Consider the following 20,083-nt stretch of genomic DNA (forward strand, 5'->3'; position numbering starts at 1 on the left):
AGCGGAAAACGATCCAAGACCTCAGGTGGGCGGCATGAAAAATGTCATTGAAAGGCCGCATGAAAAACATGGCAGCGCCATGTTTGTCAGAGAAGGACTGGTTGTGCAATCAACATCAAAGCTCAGTCTGAAGGACATCGAAGCGCTGTCTGTTGAGCTCACTCATGTCAACATCACCTCCATTTACAAACCGCCACCTGCTCAATTTGAACTTCCTCCTTTCTTAACTACAGAGAAACCACAAGTTGTGATCGGTGATTTTAACAGCCATAGTACCCAGTGGGGATACAGTGAAACAAACCTTGATGGTGAAGCTGTTGAATTATGGGGTGAAAATTACCAACTCAGCCTAATACATGACGCTAAACAGCCCCACTCATTCAATAGCAGAAGATGGAAATCTGGTTACAACCCCGATATTGCATTTTCAAGTCATAGAATTGCAGGAATGTGTAAGAAAACAGTCTTAAATGCTATCCCAAGAACACAACACCGTCCAATCAGCATAAGCATCTCTGCCGCAATCTCACCATCAAGTGTTCTTTTTCAACGACGTTTCAACTTTCAAAAGGCAAACTGGACAAGCTTCACAGAAGAATGCAATTGATTGAATTTCGCTTTTAGCAGCATGATCGTTGCTTACTTCACAAGGTAGATTTAAACGATCTGTCTTAGCCTGATGCTGCGAGTTTGCTGTGGCAATAGTACTTTACCTCAAGCTAAACGAAAGAACCACAGTAAAGAACCACTCACTGACTTCAACACCATTCATCAAAGCACATGACTAGGGAACTGTGTTCCGAAAGCTAGCGCAACTTACTATTGCCACAGCAAACTCGCAGCATCAGGCTAAGACAGATCGTTTAAATCTACCTTGTGAAGTTCACAGAAGAACTTGAAAACAAAATAAAATCAGTTGACCCAGCGCCAGGAAACTATGAATCCTTCGCCAATCTTGTGCGCCAGATAGCCAAGAGAAACATCCCACGCGGATGCAGCTCAAAATATATTCCCGGTCTAAACTGTAAAAGTGCCAAGCTGTTGCAAAAGTACCAACAACTGTTTGAAGAAGACCCTTTTGCGGAAGCTACCATCCTTACCGGCGAACTCCTGATGATCTCCATCTCTGAAGAACGACAACAAAAATGGCAAAACACCATCGAAGCAACGGATATGTCGAGAAATAGCAAGAAGGCATGGAGTCTAATACGAAAATTAAGTAACGATCCAACAAAATCAAAACAGCAACACTATCCAATCACGGCTAATAAAGTTGCCCACCAGCTGCTAGAAAATGATAGCCTAAAGCAACAAAGAAAATCCCCTGATCGAAAATCAAGAATGTGGAATATATATACTGAAAATACTGGTTTAACATCACCCTTCTCACCAAACGAACTTAAGGCAGGTAATGATACTCTCAAAAAAGTCAAAGCTATTGGACTAGACGGCATTTTCACTAAAGATATAAAACATTTTGGTCCATTGGCTAGAAAGTGGCTTCTAAAACTGTTCAATTGTTGCATGGCAAAGAAACACATCCCAAAGATCTGGTTAAAAGCACGGATCATTGCTCTTCTGAAACCTGGAAAAGATCCATCTCTAGCAAAAAGCTTCAGACCAATTTCTTTACTGTGTCACCTTTACAAATTGTTCGAGAGGTTAATTCTTGGCCGACTATCACCTTCTGTTGAACCACACCTAATTCCCCCAACAAGCTGGCTTTCGACCCGGAAAGTCAACAATAGGTCAATTGCTATGTCTAACGCAACATATTGAAGACGGATTCCAGAAGGGTATGATTACTGGTGCTGCATTTGTTGACCTATCTTCGGCTTATGACACAGTTAACCATCGTCTCCTGCTGAAAAAGATCTTGCAGATGTCCAAAGATGCTGCAGTAACAAAGCTTATAGCAACGTTACTCCACAACAGACGATTCCAAGTTGTCCTGATTTCAAAAACAAGCCGTTGGCATCGTCAACGGAATGGACTTCCTCAAGGAAGTGTTCTAGCACCGTTACTGTATAACATATACACCAACGATCAGCCAATAGATCAACACACTAAGCGGTTTATATAGGCCGATGATCTTTGCATAACATCACAAGAAAAGACCTTTGTTGCTATAGAACAAAACCTCACAAAGTCGTTCGATGAGTTAACACAATATCACACCAACAATCACCTCAAAGCTAACCCTTCAAAGACACAAGTATGTTCTTTCCACCTAAAAAACAGAGAAGCTATAAGGACCCTCAAAATCTCCTGGTCGGGAGCAGAGCTGGAACATTGCCCTAACCCCGTCTACCTTGGAGTGACACTGGACCGTACTCTCAGCTACAAAAAGCACATTGAAAACACAAACGCTAAGGTTAACAACAGAAACAATATCCTGAGGAAGCTTACCAATTCTGGGTGGGTCACTAATCCACAAACCCTCAGAATGACAGCATTGGCTTTGTGCTACTCCACAGCAGAATATGCATGCCCTGTTTGGAACAGGTCCTGTCACTCATCGAAGCTTAACTCGGTACTCAATCATTCTTGCCGTCTTATTACTGGGTGTCTGAAGCCCACAAATCAGGGTTCGATCTTAGCGGTAGTCCGCTAGCCAATGGCTAGTGAAAATTTGCGCGGACTAGTAGAAATGTTGTAGTACTAGTCCGATTGGCTAGTGAAAATATTCGCCGGTGAAAAGTTTTGGTTTACAAAATGGCGATTGGCGACATCACTCTCACTCTGAAACTGAAATACTGCAGAAATTTGCTTGCCAGAGGCGAGAGCACGTGACTACTTTTTTCTCGCATTTTTGCACACCAGGTCGGACAGAGTTGCCAATTTGGCTTTTTTGAAGCCAGATTTTGAGAATCTGGCTGTTTTTCAACTCGCTTGGCTTATTTGTTTTAAATAAAAAAGCCAGAAAAATTAGGCTTTATCTGGCTTTTTTTCATGTTTCATCGATTTTTTGTCAAATTAATAAAAAGCCAACATAATTTTGGCTTTTTTTGGCTTAATTTTATCTTTTGCAATTTTTTTTAGGAAAAAAATTCGGTCTGCGTCAATTCGAGCAGTGATTTCTACCTTATATTTGGTTGTAGTGTCCGACCAAACTTCGTTTTGAAGCCGAAACTAGAAAGTTTTCTAGTTGCTTGTCTTTTCATCTGCGTTGTCGCTGAAGTCAAAGTTCGGTAGGACACTAATTGGTTGTGCATTTTTTATTTGTGTATGTTTAATGAATACCAAAATGAATACTAATTGGCTTTTTCAGCTATTTTTTGCTGGCTTTTTTTGTGACTAGGTCTGGCTTTTTTTGGTGAAGACAGGTTGGCAACCCTACAGGTCGTCAGCACGAAGCCAGCATAAGTTATCGCTAAAGTGAAAAGTCAGTAAACTGGTCGGACTAGTGAAAAATCGTGCGGGCTAGTGAAAACGGGGAGCAACTGGTCCGGTGGGCTAGTAAAAAAAAAAGTTAAGATTGACCCCTGTACCAACAAACTTTATTTGCTTGCTAGTATTGCACCACCACACATAAGAAGAGACGTTAACAGTCAAGCTGAAAAGCTAAAACAAACATGTGGTGAAAAACATCCTCTATATGGAAAAACTGCTGCACAAACCCGGTTGAAATCAAGAAAAAGCTTCCTAACACACGTCCAGCCACTACCCTCAACAAAAGAAGAAACAAGACTTAAGCAATGGAAACAACTATTCGAAAATGACCCATCATACACTGAAATGAAATTCCCACCATCAGAGTCCCTCTCCCCAGGAGCAAACGCTCCTTGGGCAAAGTGGAAAACATTAAATCGACTCTGAATCGGTGTTGGATGCACTAAGTCTGCAATGGTGGAGTGGGACTACGACACGGGGCCCTGTTGCAGGGTCTGCTACTATTCGGCTAGTCCGATTCGGCTGATCCGATTCGGCTAGTCCGATTCGGCTATTACTCTTTTCGGCTACAGCCCGATTCGGCTAGTCCGATTTGGCTGATCCGATTCGGCTAGTTCCCTATTGGGCTACAGTCTTTATCTGTTAGTTCCCTATTCGGCAATTTTTTGAAAATCCAACGATAATCCTTCTGTAATCCAACATCGTTTCTTTTGCATTCCGACAAAGAAAAACAAATTGAAATGAAATTTAGCGAAAAATGTTTGAACTATTAAATTGAACTGTTTGCTCACATAAAATAGACAACGTCTTCTGTTTATTTAGAGAATGTTGTAATATCGCTTCTTTTATAGTTGAAATCATCGAAGCTTTAGATGAGTGGGGTTTAGACCTAACCATTGAGATCTTAAAACTAAAAAGCGAATTAAATTTATTTTTGAACTATCAATGTTTGCTCAGATAAAATTGACATGTATCATGCGTCGCCGTCTGCATGCAAACTTAGAATATATTAGAATCCTCAACTATTACAAAATTCTAAATCCAACGACACTTTCTGTTTATTTACTGTAGAGAATTTTGTATTTTGATCTCGAAGGTTTAGATGAGTGGAGTTTAGACCTAACCACTGAGATCATAAATCATATTTATGACACCGGTTACATCCCTATTGATATGGTACGTTCCATATTCATAACTTTACCAAAGAAAACCGGAGCAACAGAATGGTCACTCCACAGAACAATTAGCCTTGTGAATTACGTAACAAACAGCTTACTCCGAATCATGTTGATGAGATTGAGACCAAAACTACAATCGGAAATTTCAACAGCACAGTTTTTATTTGTTCCAGACAAAGGGACCACAAAAGGAATTTTTTACATTAAAAATGATAACAGAGAAATGTATGTCCGGTTCTTCTGTTTATTTAGAGAATTTTGTATTTTAATTCGACAATATGGTATCTTTTGCATTCTTGCATTTTATCCAGTGTTTACCTTCGAGTGCCTTCCCAGACGGCAAAATCTGTCATTTTTACATTCATTCAACGTCTGCAGACGTTGAATCAATGTAAAAATGACGAGTTTTGATGTCTGGGTTCGTTCAAAATATGTGTTTTACATGAAAACAACAGTTTTCATGATTACCAATAGGGGTTAATGAGATAAAGTCTCAGCGAAAACGTGCCAACGAAAAAAAGACAGTTGCCAAATAGCGTTTGCAATAAAAGATGAAGTTAAAACCTAAGTGGCAGTTTAGAGTAAACCTGGGTTTCGGCGTTACATGACCTGAAATTCCTTTGGTTAGTTCCTTCGTTAGACTCTCAGTTGATGTTACTTGATCATGGCAGAGGAATCGATTAGTACGCAGCGCAAAGGTGAGGTTTTTCTACATGATGGCTACATGTTTCAACTAGCTCAATATAGTCCAGACGGGCTTAAGAAATACTGGCGTTGTTCCCGACGTGATGAGAAATGCAAGGCTCGCATCAACACTTGTGTGGCAACAAATCAGGTAATAATGTGTGTTATGATGACTATATTTTGATCATTTGAGAAAATGTGCCAAGAAATGTCAAGTACTTGAATTGTAATAATTGCAACCGTTGTTCACCTGCATTGACGTTGGACCTGGGAATGCACCACGGACTGCCCTACCCTAATAATAACAACTGCTTTGATAGTGACGTTGTGCTATTACTTATTACTAGGGCCATTTTTTTACCTAAAAAATTGAAAAATATGACTTTATTTTTTGAAATATATGATAATATATGACTTTGTTTTAAGCATCAAATTTATGCTAATCTCTAATTAATAACTCGTATGTAAGTTTTTACATGTATTTTGAACAATAACACACTCGAACAACTAACAAAACACTTCTATTTCACTTGAAAATCACTACAAAAATTCAAATGTCTAATGCATCCACTGGCGCCGACTTGCGGGGTGGCCAGCCACGCCACCCCATAACCTCTATGGCATGATGGCAGCCACCCCGTTTAGGTTACATTACTTACTGCAAATAAATGTAATTTGAACGGACGTTTAAATCTTTTTTTGATTATTGGTTTTCGCTTCAAGTCAACGTAAAGCAAGAGGTGAACCAATACAGTATTGCGAAGAAAATGATTGTTTTTGTCACAAGCATGATACTTGCGTAACATCAAGCAAGCTACGTGAAGATTACGCAACACGTGGCTACGGTTTGTTTCCTTGTTGTTGGGATCGTTTTATTTGTTACTTTTCATAAGTCATTGTTACATTTGTTAGGTTTACAATGGGATTTATTAATCAATAAAATACGATCTTTCCATTGCCTCTCCCAAAAATCTTTTTTGAAAAATTTTAAACTGCTTAATATCGCTATAAATTATGACAGCTATAAAATACTCGGAAATAAAATTAGCTCCACCCCCTAAATGAATATCTATTTTCAAATTAAAAAAATGCAATTTTCGAATGCTTAGTAAAAATCAAACAAAAACATGCAGTTTGAAAGTTTATAGGTTGCCATATTGTGCTATCTGCCACCCCGTGCAAAAATAAAAGTCGGCGCCTATGTGTAGGCCTACCTACCAAACCAGCTACTTAGTAGTACGAGTCAAAGCTCTGTACTCGAAAAGTACCCTTGACTCTTGAGGTCTCAGCACTGGTTGACTTAGTCGCCGTTAAGCTGAACTATCGTAAGTCCAAATTTTTCAAAATTGCGTTTTTGGTTGATTTGATATCTTTATAAACTACAGTTTATTTTGTTAAAGCATCGTAAGTCCATCTGCTTTAGTTTTGATGATACAGAATGATGAACTATCGCAAATTGGAGTTACGATAGTTTTGCAAAATAATAAAATGGGACTTACGATACTCTGCTCTGAAAGTAATTTTACACGCTTCACGTTAACACTCCCTTTTCTTTTAGGTAATTTTTCTTTCAATCGTTTTTTGCATGTTGATATTCAAGGCTTACTTATATTTCTTTCTATTTCGCATAACAATTTTGCTGTTTTATTGTAACTACATTTCGACAATTTTTTATTGTTAAACTATCGTATGTCCATACGCATTTTTCTAACGTTCAATTTTTGCAAAAAAGAATTATCTTTTTTTCAACAACAAAGCTCCATGAAAGACAATGTATATATAGTTTTCATGTTTTTCCGTTAGAGAACTTTTAGAAAGATCAAACAATGTACAGCAAACACAGCGTGAACTTTAAAATTCAATTTTCTCAAAACTGCATTTTTGGAGTTACGACGGTTCAGCTTATTAGCGACGTAGTGGCCTACTGCAAGTGTTTATAATGTTCAGAGACTGGATTGTGTGTTGCAAAATAATGTGTCAAGATGATGTCACAATGCAAATTAACATCAAACAGCAAGCGCTATTACTAGGCTACAGAAAGTAATAAAAATGTTGCTTCCAATGCTAAGTGAGACTCAGCGTGAGAACTCTCATTGCCTCCCTTCCACAAATTATTATCAAAGTTCAATGTCTACAGGAGCTGTTTGAACTGCATTTACAAAGTTACTCCGGCTCAATCTTTGTATTTTGAAGTAAAAATGAAGTCATATTTTATGATCTAAAACAGAAAATATAACTTTTTATGACTTTATAACTTCTTAAATAGACACCGTAGAAACGTCGTTGTTTCACTGTTATCGGTTTGACAACTTTCTGCATTACCAAAAAAATATGACTTTAATGACTTTTACTGGCCCTACTTATTTCACAGGTAGTGAACACTGGCAAGAATTAGCATTTTTAGAAATGAAGACGATGTTCGATCAAGCTCAAACTTTCAGGAATGTCGTTTTATGATTATTCGCAAGAAAGAAAGTTTGTAGCAATGAAATCGGAGAAAAAGTCCGTTTCGACCCACCCTACTTGTTATGTACCGTATTGATTGTATTGACTTGTTAAACTAGGGATTGGAATTTTGTAATAGTTGAGGATTCGAATATATTCTAAGTTTGCATACAGACGGTGACGCAGGATACATGTCAAGTTTATGTGAGCAACATTTTAATTTAATAGTCCAAAAATAAATTCAATTCGCTTTTTATGTTTCGCTAAATTTCAATTCAATTTATTTTTTTTTGTCGGAATGCAAAAGAAACGATTGATGATGATTATGTGTCTCATCTGATACAGACGTTGGCGATCATGGTCTTCCAATCTTTTCTGTCATTTGCCATTCGTATAAAATCGTTCGTTTTAACTGTTGTGTTTGTGGCCCATTGATTCAATCTGTTTAAATAAGTTAATCTTTGACGGCCACTGCTTCTTTTTCCCATCCCAAATCTCCCTGTCGGTAAATATGACCTACAAATTGCATCTGGCGCCTTCTAACTGTTCTTATTATCATATCGTTACTTATTGTCTAGCATTCACATCCGTAGGTTAGAATTGATATTACATATGCTTTCAAAAGTTTAATTTTGGTCTTTGTTGTCATGTTGCGATTCCTGAAGACTACGCTCATTTTACTGAAAGTATCCTTTGCTATAGCGATTCTCTTTTTAATTTCAGTGTCACTTTGCCATCGCAAGTTATAGTGTACCCAAGATATTTCAATTTATCAACTTGTTTCACACCATTGAGTGCAACACACCATTGAATGTATGGTTGCAATTTGGATAAGTTTTCATTTTTGATACGGTCATACATTCTGTGTTTGAATTTAACTCTTACCCATTCGTGTACTGTTATTGACAGCACAATTTAATAAGTCCTGTAGATCGTTTGCAGATTCTGCTATCAGGACTGTATCATCATTCATCAGCGTATCTCAAGCTTGTTACATTTTGTACCCCAACCTTTACTCCATTCATATGTTCGATGTCTCTCAAAATCATCTCACTGTAAGCGTTGATAAGATCTGGAGATCGGACACATCTCTCTGTTATCATTTTTAATGTAAAAATTCCTTTTGTGGTCCCTTTGTCTGGAACAAATAAAAATTGTGCTGTTGAAATTTCCGATTGTAGTTTTGGTCTCAATCGCATCAACATGATTTGGAGTAAGCTGTTTGTTACGTAATTCACAAGGCTAATTGTTCTGTGGAGTGACCATTCTGTTGCTCCGGTTTTCTTTGGTAAAGTTATGAATATGGAACGTACCATATCACTAGGGATGTAACCGGTGTCATAAATATGATTTATGATCTCAGTGGTTAGGTCTAAACTCCACTCATCTAAAGCTTCGAGATCAAAATACAAAATTCTCTACAGTAAATAAACAGAAAGCGTCGTTGGATTTAGAATTTTGTAATAGTTGAGGATTCTAATATATTCTAAGTTTGCATGCAGACGGCGACGCATGATACATGTCAATTTCATCTGAGCAAACAGTAATAGTTCAAAAATAAATTTAATTCGCTTTTTAGTTTTAAGATCTCAATGGTTAGGTCAAAACCCCACTCATCTAAAGCTTCGATAATTTCAACTGTAAAAGAAATTTAATTATTCAAACATTTTTCGCTAAATTTGTCGGAATGCAAAAGAAACGATGTTGGATTTTGTTGGATTACAGAAGGATTATCGTTGGATTTTCAAAAAATTGCCGAATAGGGAACTAACCGCTAAAGACTGTAGCCCAATAGGGAACTAGCCGAATCGGATCAGCCAAATCGGACTAGCCGAATCGGGCTGTAGCCGAAAAGGGTAATAGCCGAATCGGACTAGCCGAATCGGATCAGCCGAATCGGACTAGCCGAAACGGGCCATTCCGCCTGTTGCATGTATCTGTGGCACTGAGCCCCAAACAGCGGACCACCTTCTTGTTTGCCCTCGGCTTGCCACCTGGTGCAGTAGGTGGGACCTGTCAGAGTATAACTCCGTTGTGGAAAAATGTGTCAATCTGTGGTGTATCAACGAACTTTAGAAGACTCGATAGAAGAAGAAGTGATCAAATTCTCTTAAATGAAAACACCGAAAATATATATTAACTTTATGATAGAAAATAACAATACCAAAGAGCCACAGTCTGCTCAAAAGTAAAAGCACCGTAATTCAAAGATACATGAGCCAAAATAGATTTTACTCCAGCTGTATCGATTGAAGTGGAATATGACATTTTTTCTAAATCAACATCACGTATAAGATACTTTTCAAAATTTTGAATAATTAGAAATAACATGTTGGTGTAAACAAAAAATAAAGACTGAGCCCAAAATGTAGAAAATAAACTTATGTTCAAACAAACGTTACTGTCTTGATCTTCAGTGTTATAAAAGTTAGCTACTTTTAGAATAGATAGTTACTTGGTTATAAAGGTTAGTTACTTTTATAACACTGATGAAGACTGTATAGTTTTCAAAGTATTGTGAAAAAATTAATTCATGAATAAAAGGGTTAAATGTGGATTGTGGAATGTGGACCATATTGAATATGAACAAAGGGAAGAAATGTGAATAACACTGAATAGAAATGTCAACTTATTTCAGTAACAAAAATATTAACAACAATTATTTCAAATATACTTTTACATTTACCTTTCCATGAACCTTTCCCCTTCAGAATTAACAAGGTAGCCACCTTCACCTCGGCAACCTTCTGTAATAAGGCACCCTGCACCGTATATTCCTGTTGGGTGAAACTGCACAAATTCCATGTCTTGGTTAGGTAGTCCTGCACGAGTAACCATTGCTGATCCATCGCCCGTACACGTATGTGCTGATGTACAACTAAAATACGCCCGACCATATCCTCTGTGCAATTCAAAACAATCGATAAAAATAAAACCAAAAAACATGAACTGGCTATCAGTTTGGTGGTGAAAGTTTAACTGTGTCTAATGTCATACACAAAAACAAATAAGCGTTTAAAAACAGATATTGAAATTATACAATCGTATCTCTTTGATTTCATTGCAATCAATGCGACAGGGTCATCAATAATATAATTAACATTACAACTTCAAACAACTGTATTTAACAAATGATAGACAATGTCTGAGTAATAAAAATATAATATTATTGTCTAATAAATAAATATTTAAGAAAAACAAGTTTTACTCAATGAGTCTGCCATTTGCGTCGATAACAAGTCGGAGATGCTTTGAAATGGACCTACAAGAATCACGAGTAACTCTTTTTTTTTTGGTCCATTCTTTTTTCAAATTAGCCTTTCAGTGCTTTCAAACTTTGGTGGTGTTTAGTTGAAACCTTGCTCTCCAGATAAGACCAGATACCAAAGTTTAGGAGGTTCAGGTATGGGGATGAAGGAGACCATTCTTCCTTGGAAATGAAGAACAGCACATTGGCTGAAAGCAAGTTTTGTGTTCTCTTAGCTTCATGTGAAGAGACAGAATCTTGTTGGAATGACCAATTACGTTTTTTGTTTAAGTGTTTCTTTGCCCAAGGCAACAATGAACCCTCAAGAATACCATTTCGGTAATTTTCTTGGTGCAATTTCACTCCTTGGTCCACAAAAGTCAATGGACTCCTTCCTGATTTGTTGACTGCGGCCTACACCATCACTGATGCAGCCCCTTGTCTCCGAGTGACTACCAAAGGTTTCAAGTCACCATCTCTTGACCAAATACGATCATTCTGACTGTTAAAATGATGCTGGACATCAAATTTCTTCTCATTGCTGAACACAAGCTTTAGCAGCATGCCTCCTCCTTCAATGCGTGAGAGCAGAATTCTGGCTCTAGCATTTAGCAAATGTTTCTTCATGTGTTTGAATAGCTCATCTTCAAATCCTTCTTGAGAGTTGTCAACATGGTTGCATAGGCCACGTTTACCTCCTTTGCCAGTTTTTGAATTGGATCTCTTGAAACGTTAATTAGCCTATTGATGACCCATTGACCCTGTATAGATTTTATTTTAAAAAAAGTAAAAATGAAAGGTGGTTTAAAATATTAAAATATAAAGAAAATGAATCATTATTAAGTACCGGTACCACAATTGCACAAATTTGCACAGGGTATCTGGTATGCAGTCGCCGAACTAGCACCTTGTCCTATCATCAGTTGCACGTTTTCGCACTCATACGATACACTCTGCGCATGACTTGCGATGGTGGATGACATGGGCTATGGTTTTCGGCGCTGCTGCAACTCTCACCTATGCCTCCTCGTAGTTGGTAGCGTACACCAACGTGGCATACCCTGGATACTGGTCTCGACTGACTTGCTAAACTAGGTGAGGGGTGCGGTTCTCTCATAAATTGGGAAGCCGTTAAGAGAGAAGTAACCTCTCAGTACATGAAGACTAGAGCGGCGTGAGGAAGCGGAAGAACTTTGTGTCAACGGTTTCTCTGGCACGTATAGCACCACTACTAGAGATAAATCTAGTGTCGGGTAGGGTGCGTCGTGTGCCCTAATGTCCATATTTTTTGTATTATTTTTTTTCAATGGTGAGGTTTCACTGAAACAGCAATAATATGAAGTTTCAGGAAAAAATTTTAATGTTTAGGTCCTCCACATTGCAGTTAAAAATACAGGAATTTGACCTCCATACTCCATAAATACCTTGTTTTAACATAACACTGGTCTACACGATTTTTGCTCTATGAACTTTGAAAACTGATTTAGAGTGGTTTTGGGGTGCTGAGTCCGAATCTGACCTCAGATTTATTCTATCACTTCAGTTTTGTGAGATGTGATGGCGGCAAATTGTTGCTTTTGTCGGGGGTGGAGGCTTTGACGTTGCGTTTATTGCACATACACATTTTGCTATATGCATAAATCCAGGCCATGTCGTGCATAAGTAGCTGAAATACACCGACCAAATATAATTTTGATACCAATTTGTTTTCTACGCAACATTATTAACAAGGCAGTGATAACAATCTAAAAGGGAGACTAAAAGTATAACTGACCCCCTCCCCGTCAATAGTTTGCATGAAACCACAAAAATTTTAGCAGGCCTATGGCGATGCTTGTACAGTAACCTTACTTAGGCTGTTTTGGCCTGTCTATGTCTAACACTAACCATTCGTTATAGCACTGCATATGTTGGTGGTGAACGCAACGCCAATTTTGACAGAAGTGGCAGTCTGTTGTTGTCATGTCTCACAAACCTGACGTGATCTGAGGTCGGATTCGGGTTCAGCACCGCGAAACTGCTCTGAATCGGTCTTTAAAGCTCATGGAGCAAAAAATAATTATTTTTTTGTACACCAGTGTAATATACGGATTATGCCTGCATTGTGCTTGGGCATGTTGAATGTTGATGAAGACTTGTAGTTTTTGTCAGTCGGGGAATTATGTCATTCAAGGTGGCTAACACTTGCTTGTAGGCTACTTCGTAAATACACTCATGCAATCAACCCTTCCAAAAGTTTTATGATCTTGTCTGAGTACTGCATAGTGTATCAAGGTTTGCTTCCCATCTTGGTTTGAAATAAAACACCACAATTCATTGTCTGATGGGTCAAAAAACTTCAACATGTTGCAAAGAAATCTTCCCAAACCAAGAAGTAAAAGAGATTTCCAATAAGGTTTTGGAACGCAATGCATTTTTCGCTCACTCTGAAAATGTCATTGTTGGAATGCTAGGTGATGCAGACTGCCAAGCTAGAAGAGCAGCAGTCCAACAAATCTATTCCTTAGGTTCACAAGCACAGGAAAAGCAAAGCAAGAATCATGTTGGCTCCTCACAAAAAGCAGAAGATGAAAATCGAAAGCTGAGAAAGGAAGTTTCACCAGCCGTGCGACCTGCAATATGCAGATTTCTTGTGCCACAGCTTAATACTAGAGCAAAATCATACCACCAACTTGTGAAGCTTGGCACAGTTCATAAGTCTGAGCCACCTATCATGAGATCGCTAACAGATCAACAGCTTGACAATGTCATCGAACCTCTGTGGCTGGATTATCCTTGCCACAACCAAGCAGTGGAGCGTCATGTTAAGCTAGTGACTGAAGCAAGCTTATATGCTGTAGGTTTTGAAAGAAGGGATGGACTGATTCGTCAGAAGGTGCGATCTCGTCAACTTATGAAAGAATTCAACGGCAAGAAGGAATTCCTACTAGATTGACATGTTCACCTTTTTGTGCTGGTTGCTAAAGTCTCAATGTAGTGCAGGTAGTCTAGCACATGCAGCAGTATGGAATATATCTGTGTGCTGGTATTTACTTGACAATGATTTCATGGCAAATCACAGTCTACCCATCACCAATTACGTCTATCAATTACAGTATATGTTTTATGCACCTACACTTTGAACAGTCCAGTTAGTAACCCCCAGGTCGTGCAGTAAAGTTGTTACTTGCTACTGTGTGTGTACATGACATGAGCAGTTGAGCACTATATTGTATTACCAGTCAGGCAGTCACACTACTGTACCGTTAGACTACTGCCTACATGCTATCGATTAACCCTTGTATTCTCTACAACATGTGTACCGTATATTATGCATACTATGCTGTATATTTATTGCAAATGCAATAAGCAAAAGTATCCAAGTCATCTGTGACCTGCATCAGCATATGCAGTACAGCATGTGCATTTACCCATTACCTTGCGCCTGCGCTACCGTTTTGTCCAAAACGTTGTCAAATATACGTTTTTTGTCATAACTTTTTTTCTAGTGAAATTAAGGCAAAAAGTCCTCATAGAGCAGATAGAAACATTATGATTCTGCATCATTTGATACCAAACTCATGTTCCTAGCACCAGCAGTTCCAAAGTTACATCCGATTTGAGAATTTTGGGGTATTCCCCCATAAAATGGGGGGTAGCACGGCCAATAGGTGGTACAACTCCCTGAAATCAGTTTTGTTGTTGTTTTTAGCCAATTTGTCAGTGGTCTAGACCCTCTTTTTATTAATTAAAAAAAAAAATTTTTTTCAATCCACCCTATTGTCAAGCTAATAAGGGGATACAGGCAATAGACCTTTCCCGCAGGTCTGTGCAACGAAGCGTGACGTTGAAAACAATCACCTCGCGGCTTCATTTGCAAGCATGAAGTTGCTTGTGAACTCTTGATAACTTGTTTAGCGGCTAAGAAAGGTTTCGTAAAAACGTGGAAACAATTTTGAAAAACAACAAACTAACTGTTGTATTTCATTTATATTATTTTTATAAGTAAAACAGGCCAAGTGACATAATGATGATGAGCTTTCTAATTGCACAAACCTAGGCAATGAGAAAACTGCTGGTAATGTGTTGGGTTGTAAGCAAAATGCAGTTGGTGTAGAATTCCGATAGATTTAAAATTACATACTGTATTACTATCTTAGTAAGGATAGGTGAGAATTATTGTCTTATGTACTACTACAATAAGAAGACTAACGTTTGTACATTCTTCTTCTCCTTATATTTCTGAAATCAATGTGTCACTTGTACTTGCACTAAATATTAATTAACCGGAGTAAATTGGTTTGCTAACAGATACAACTTTTACATACTAGGATACTTTTTGACATTATTGTGCAAAATGGATTGTTGGACAAAGTGCTTAGAATCTTTGCCTTCATTTAATGTTGGAGATATATCAAACTGGATTGGAACCTCTTCAAAAGCCCTCAACCGTGGTTATAAATTTTTTATAGAGGAGTACTTAAAAGAAATCTCAACAAAATTGAATGAAAACGGAGAGTTTTTATGCAAAGCAGCATGTTACAGAAGCCAAAGAAGATCTGAAAAGCCACATGATGTTGAAACTAAAATAAATGTTGGCTCCAAAGAAGTGATGGCTGCTAATTGCTCCTGTGTAGCCGGGTAAGCATCTTTATATAAAAATACCTTGGCTAAATTTAGGGTGGTAGCAGACTAGTGGACTGTATGGTCGCTTCTTTGTCTCCCAATCATTAACCAAACTCAAACATTGTATGTATTTTTATTTATGTCACTCTTGTGTTTTGATAACAAAACTATTAATTTTTTTTTATAGCCTACAGTAAGTTATGCACATTTTACTTTATAAAACTAGAACATTTGTTTCTAAAATTACAGATATTGATATGCATAACATAAAAAATAGTGAAAAATCATAATAAGCTTAGTACTGATATGCATCTATTAAATTGTTTCAGACGTGGTGGAAAATGCAGCCATGTTGCTGCTTTGTTATATAAATTACATCATTTCCATGTGCAAGGCATCAAAGAAATTCCTACTGCTACATCATGCACCAGCCAAGAACAGAAATGGCATAAACCAAGAGGTGAAGTGATTACCGCAGAACCACTGATGCAGTGTATTTTTGCTAAAGCAGATACTGATCATGGAAAGCAGCGACTCAAAAGCCCAATCAAAACCCGACTGTATGATGCTAGAGGTATTGATATTAGAGGACCTCTTAGTGAAAGTGAAATTACAAAAATCAAGTCTTCTTCATCATCCAGTGCTCCGTTCAGTTATTTGCTAAACAGGCCTTCTCATCAAGAAAATACTTTTGTTGAAACTATTTTTGGTGCAGTTGGGGCAAATAGCCCTTTAAGCTATCAATTACAAGACTTTGGAAATAGCAGCAAGTCATTTCAGTTTATTTCCAGCAATGTAGTAAAGTCGTTATTTCAAATTAAAATTGACAAAGCTGTAATGTCTCCATCTTTGCCAGTGGCACCATTGAATATAGACTTTGAAAATTTTATGGCTGACTTACCGACATATTTTAGTAACTTTTTGCAAAAGCTAAGCATTAGTTTGGAGGAAGCACATATTGTTGAGAAACAGACAACAACCCAAAATGATACACCGCTATGGCATGAGCAACGCAGGTTTCGGTTAACCTCTTCCAATTTTGGGAAAGTTCTCAACAGAAAATCTGAGCCATCAACTTCATTTCTACAAAACATTTTTTATGCACCTAATCTTGATCATGTCAAAAGTATACGACATGGACATGTTACAGAAAAAACAGCCTTGAAGGCTTATGCTAAGCACATGAAAGTGGAGCTATGTAGGGATGTTGATGTCTTTCCTTGTGGTTTAGTGCTGAATCCTGGCATTAGCTTTTTAGGTTCAACTCCGGATGGTAAAGTTGTGGACAAGTTTGAAAGTCGTGGTATATTTGGATTAGTGGAAGTAAAGTGTCCTTACAAATACAGAAATGCAGATTTAAAAGAAGCTGCATTAATTAAAGACTTTTATCTCCACTTTGACAATGATGTTTTAAAATTGAAAAGTAACCATGAGTACTATTATCAAATTCAGGGGCAACTCGCTATAAGTGGACTGCAATGGTGCGATTTTGTTGTTTCAACTTCACAATCCATGTTTGTGCAACGTATTCATTTTGACATTGTGTTGTGGTCTCAATTCATGCTGCCTCATCTTTCCACCTTTTATTTTGAGTATGCACTTCCATTTCTTACAAAACAAATGGACAGCAGTAGCTCGCAAACAGAGTAATTATATTGTAGATTACCGTTACATGCTTGGGTACAGCAGGAAATAACTTCACTTTTTATACTGTTTCTGTTGGTGTTATGAATTGTAATGTATAACCCATGAATGTTGTATATACAATTATACATGCTGCATAAATTTGCTTCCAATGTGATTTTGTACACGTGGCTGGGTGGCTTTGCTGTTTTAAGTTGAATATGTAGTGAGGGGTTAAAAATGTAAGATAATGAACAGTATAAGGTGCGTACCAGTAATCAACTAGTTATTTTCATTTTACAGATTGCTTTTTCTTAGTCATTATTCATTCCTGTATTGTATATTATTTTGTGACCATAGATCGATAAATCCTATGTAAAGTATATGACACTGATCCTCTAGTCAGCTTTGTCACTGTTGTAGTTCATGCACCACATCTTTCTGTCTGTCTCAATAGGTCAATTGGTTAAGCGTTTGACTTAATGAAAAAAGAAATCAAGCGGTGCTGGTTCGACTCTTGGGGTGTGCGCTTGAGCAAAAATCAATTCATAGCAGTCTAGTAAATGTGCAACTACACTTGTAATGCTTAATACACACAAACGCGAAGAAACAAACAGTGTTATTCAACAGTCTCTGAAATAATTGGATCGTGAAAGTTCGTTAACATACAACACACCAACCATACTTCATTCAGAATTCCAAGCATGTTTATAGGAATCTTTCTGTCAAAAATATGATATTGTTTGATTTTCCTGATTGCCCTTTCAACATGGATGCGATGACGAGCAATTGTTCGAGTTGTAAGAACATTGTCTTGAGTCAACTGAGGGTTCTTTTTCAAGAATGGAGGAATGTTTAAACTCAAGCCTATTTCACCTATCTCTTTGTCAATCAGAAAACCTTTGTCAGCCATTATGGCATCGTTGAGCAGGAGCTCCCCAGAATCTAATTTTCTCTTCAATAACTCAAAAAACCCACTTCTCTTACAGATCTCTTTATCACTGATACTACCAGTGTACAGTTGTGACACGAACATTATTCCTCCTTTTGAGTCAACCCCGATTAGTCCTTTCACAGTGTTTGTTGATTTGTAGTTTGAATATGTTTGGGACTGTCGCTTAAAGGAGGATGGCATGGCCAAATGTAGCTCGGTGCAGTCAATGATCATAACGGTGTTGGGATAGTCTTGCTTAAACTGAGGTTGCATGATAGAAAAAATGATGTCTCGATGAGGAAAAACGTTCACACTTCCTAGCCTAATGTACAGAAACTTTATCCAGGAATAAAATATGCGTTGAACAGAGGATACAGAGATTCCAAACCTTGTGGCTATATCTACATAAAACAGGCCTAATCGAAGTTTCATCATCGTCAATAGAAATTCATCCTCAGGTGAAAGTTTGTGAGATGTTTGAGCAGTTCCTGGAGATTTGGATGTTTCTGTCATTTTAAAATGTGCATTTTCATCAAAGATTTCATCTGCATTTGCATAAGTAGATTTATGTCTCACATCATAGTACACAATATTCTGTCGATTTCTTTCTGGCAACACACTGTCAAGAACATTGTAAAATTGCTGCATGTCCTTAAAACCAGTATAAAATTTAATTAAACTTTTATCTTGGTGGCTGGCAAGAAATAAAATTCCAAAATGTGGCGATATGTCTGTTTGACTTGACAATGAAATGTTTTTTGGAATTTCAGTCAACTCTAAATCTGCTGTATTGACAGGCACAGCTCTTAATATGTGTCTTCTTTTATTCGACTTATTGCTCCATGTAAACTGTGATGGGATAGAGCTTTTCTTCAGTACATTTTTTGTCCGATGACGTATAATATCTGTTTCAGTAAAATGTTTGGAGCATATGTAAGAATGAGAAGTAGGGGTGAAATTTTTTCTTCTTGTTCGACGAGTCCAAACCTAAAATTGGAAATAAAATGTAGTGTAAGAATTGGATAACCGCCATGGTTCAATAATGAAAGTGTGCTTTCTTGAACCAATTTGGTCCATCACACCAGAAATCCTGGTCCATCAATATTTTACATCCTTACTTTCAAGTGGTTTATAATTATGGCCAACATGTATTTTTCCAAAATTGGTTTATGTAGGCTACACGTATTGACAAGACTATCGTCCAATTCAAAAAAGTCGCACTGGTCATTGCCATGCTCTGCCGGTATAATTTCAGTACATAATAAACACTTCATAAATCTACCATCTAAACATTAATTTTTTTGTTGTAATTAACGGTATTTGTTGCATAGTGAAACACTCATATAACAGTAGGTTGACAATAAAAAGGAATAGTGTAAGTAGTGCTTATTGACTTACTTTTTTGAGGTGTTTATCTTCAGGAAACTTAAATAATGATACATCATCATAAGATGTCAAAGAACACCCGAAAACAGCACAGTATTTCACCATAGATTCTATTCATTAGTAGTATTACCCTAACAAGTATAAATGTTTGGGTAAATGTGCCTTGACTAAGGAAGAAAAACTATTAAACTATACATAGCATTGAGTACCCTACTCTTTCAGAAAGCCCTTCACTAAGCACTTCATTTGTGGTAGGCTACCAGTAATCCGTTATCACAATTGTTAAGGCACCATAATCTCATTGAGCAGGCCTGCCATTAAATCTGGCATTCTTTTGAATATAGATAACTTAGCCTAATTGTTATCCTTAGTCTTCAAAGTATTTTTAGTACAAAATGTAGGGCTAAAAGCAGCGATTATTCGATCACAACAACAACCAAAAGTTCTAAAACTGTGTGCTTTGCCGCTATAAACTTCGCCAGCGAAGTTCTTTGTTTTCAACGTCACGCTTTATTGGTTGGCTGTGGAAAAGGTCTATTGGGATGTGGAGCACCTAAACCTTGACCAAATTCTTTGAAATTTTGTAAT

At 37.5% G+C, this 20,083-nt stretch overlaps 1 protein-coding gene across 1 annotated transcript in view; it reads right to left on the minus strand.

The window, feature by feature from the left end:
• LOC145774027 (succinate dehydrogenase [ubiquinone] flavoprotein subunit, mitochondrial-like) overlaps window positions 1-20,083 on the minus strand; it is a 134,603-nt gene that overhangs the window by 64,273 nt on the left and 50,247 nt on the right. The window contains exon 7 of the mRNA XM_082585160.1: window positions 10,387-10,602. Coding sequence (XP_082441286.1) covers window positions 10,387-10,602 — 216 coding nt within the window. The remainder of the gene's footprint in view (window positions 1-10,386; window positions 10,603-20,083) is intronic.

The sequence above is a fragment of the Aplidium turbinatum genome, chromosome 7, assembly GCF_918807975.1.
Source record: "Aplidium turbinatum chromosome 7, kaAplTurb1.1, whole genome shotgun sequence".
Lineage (NCBI taxonomy): Eukaryota > Metazoa > Chordata > Ascidiacea > Aplousobranchia > Polyclinidae > Aplidium > Aplidium turbinatum.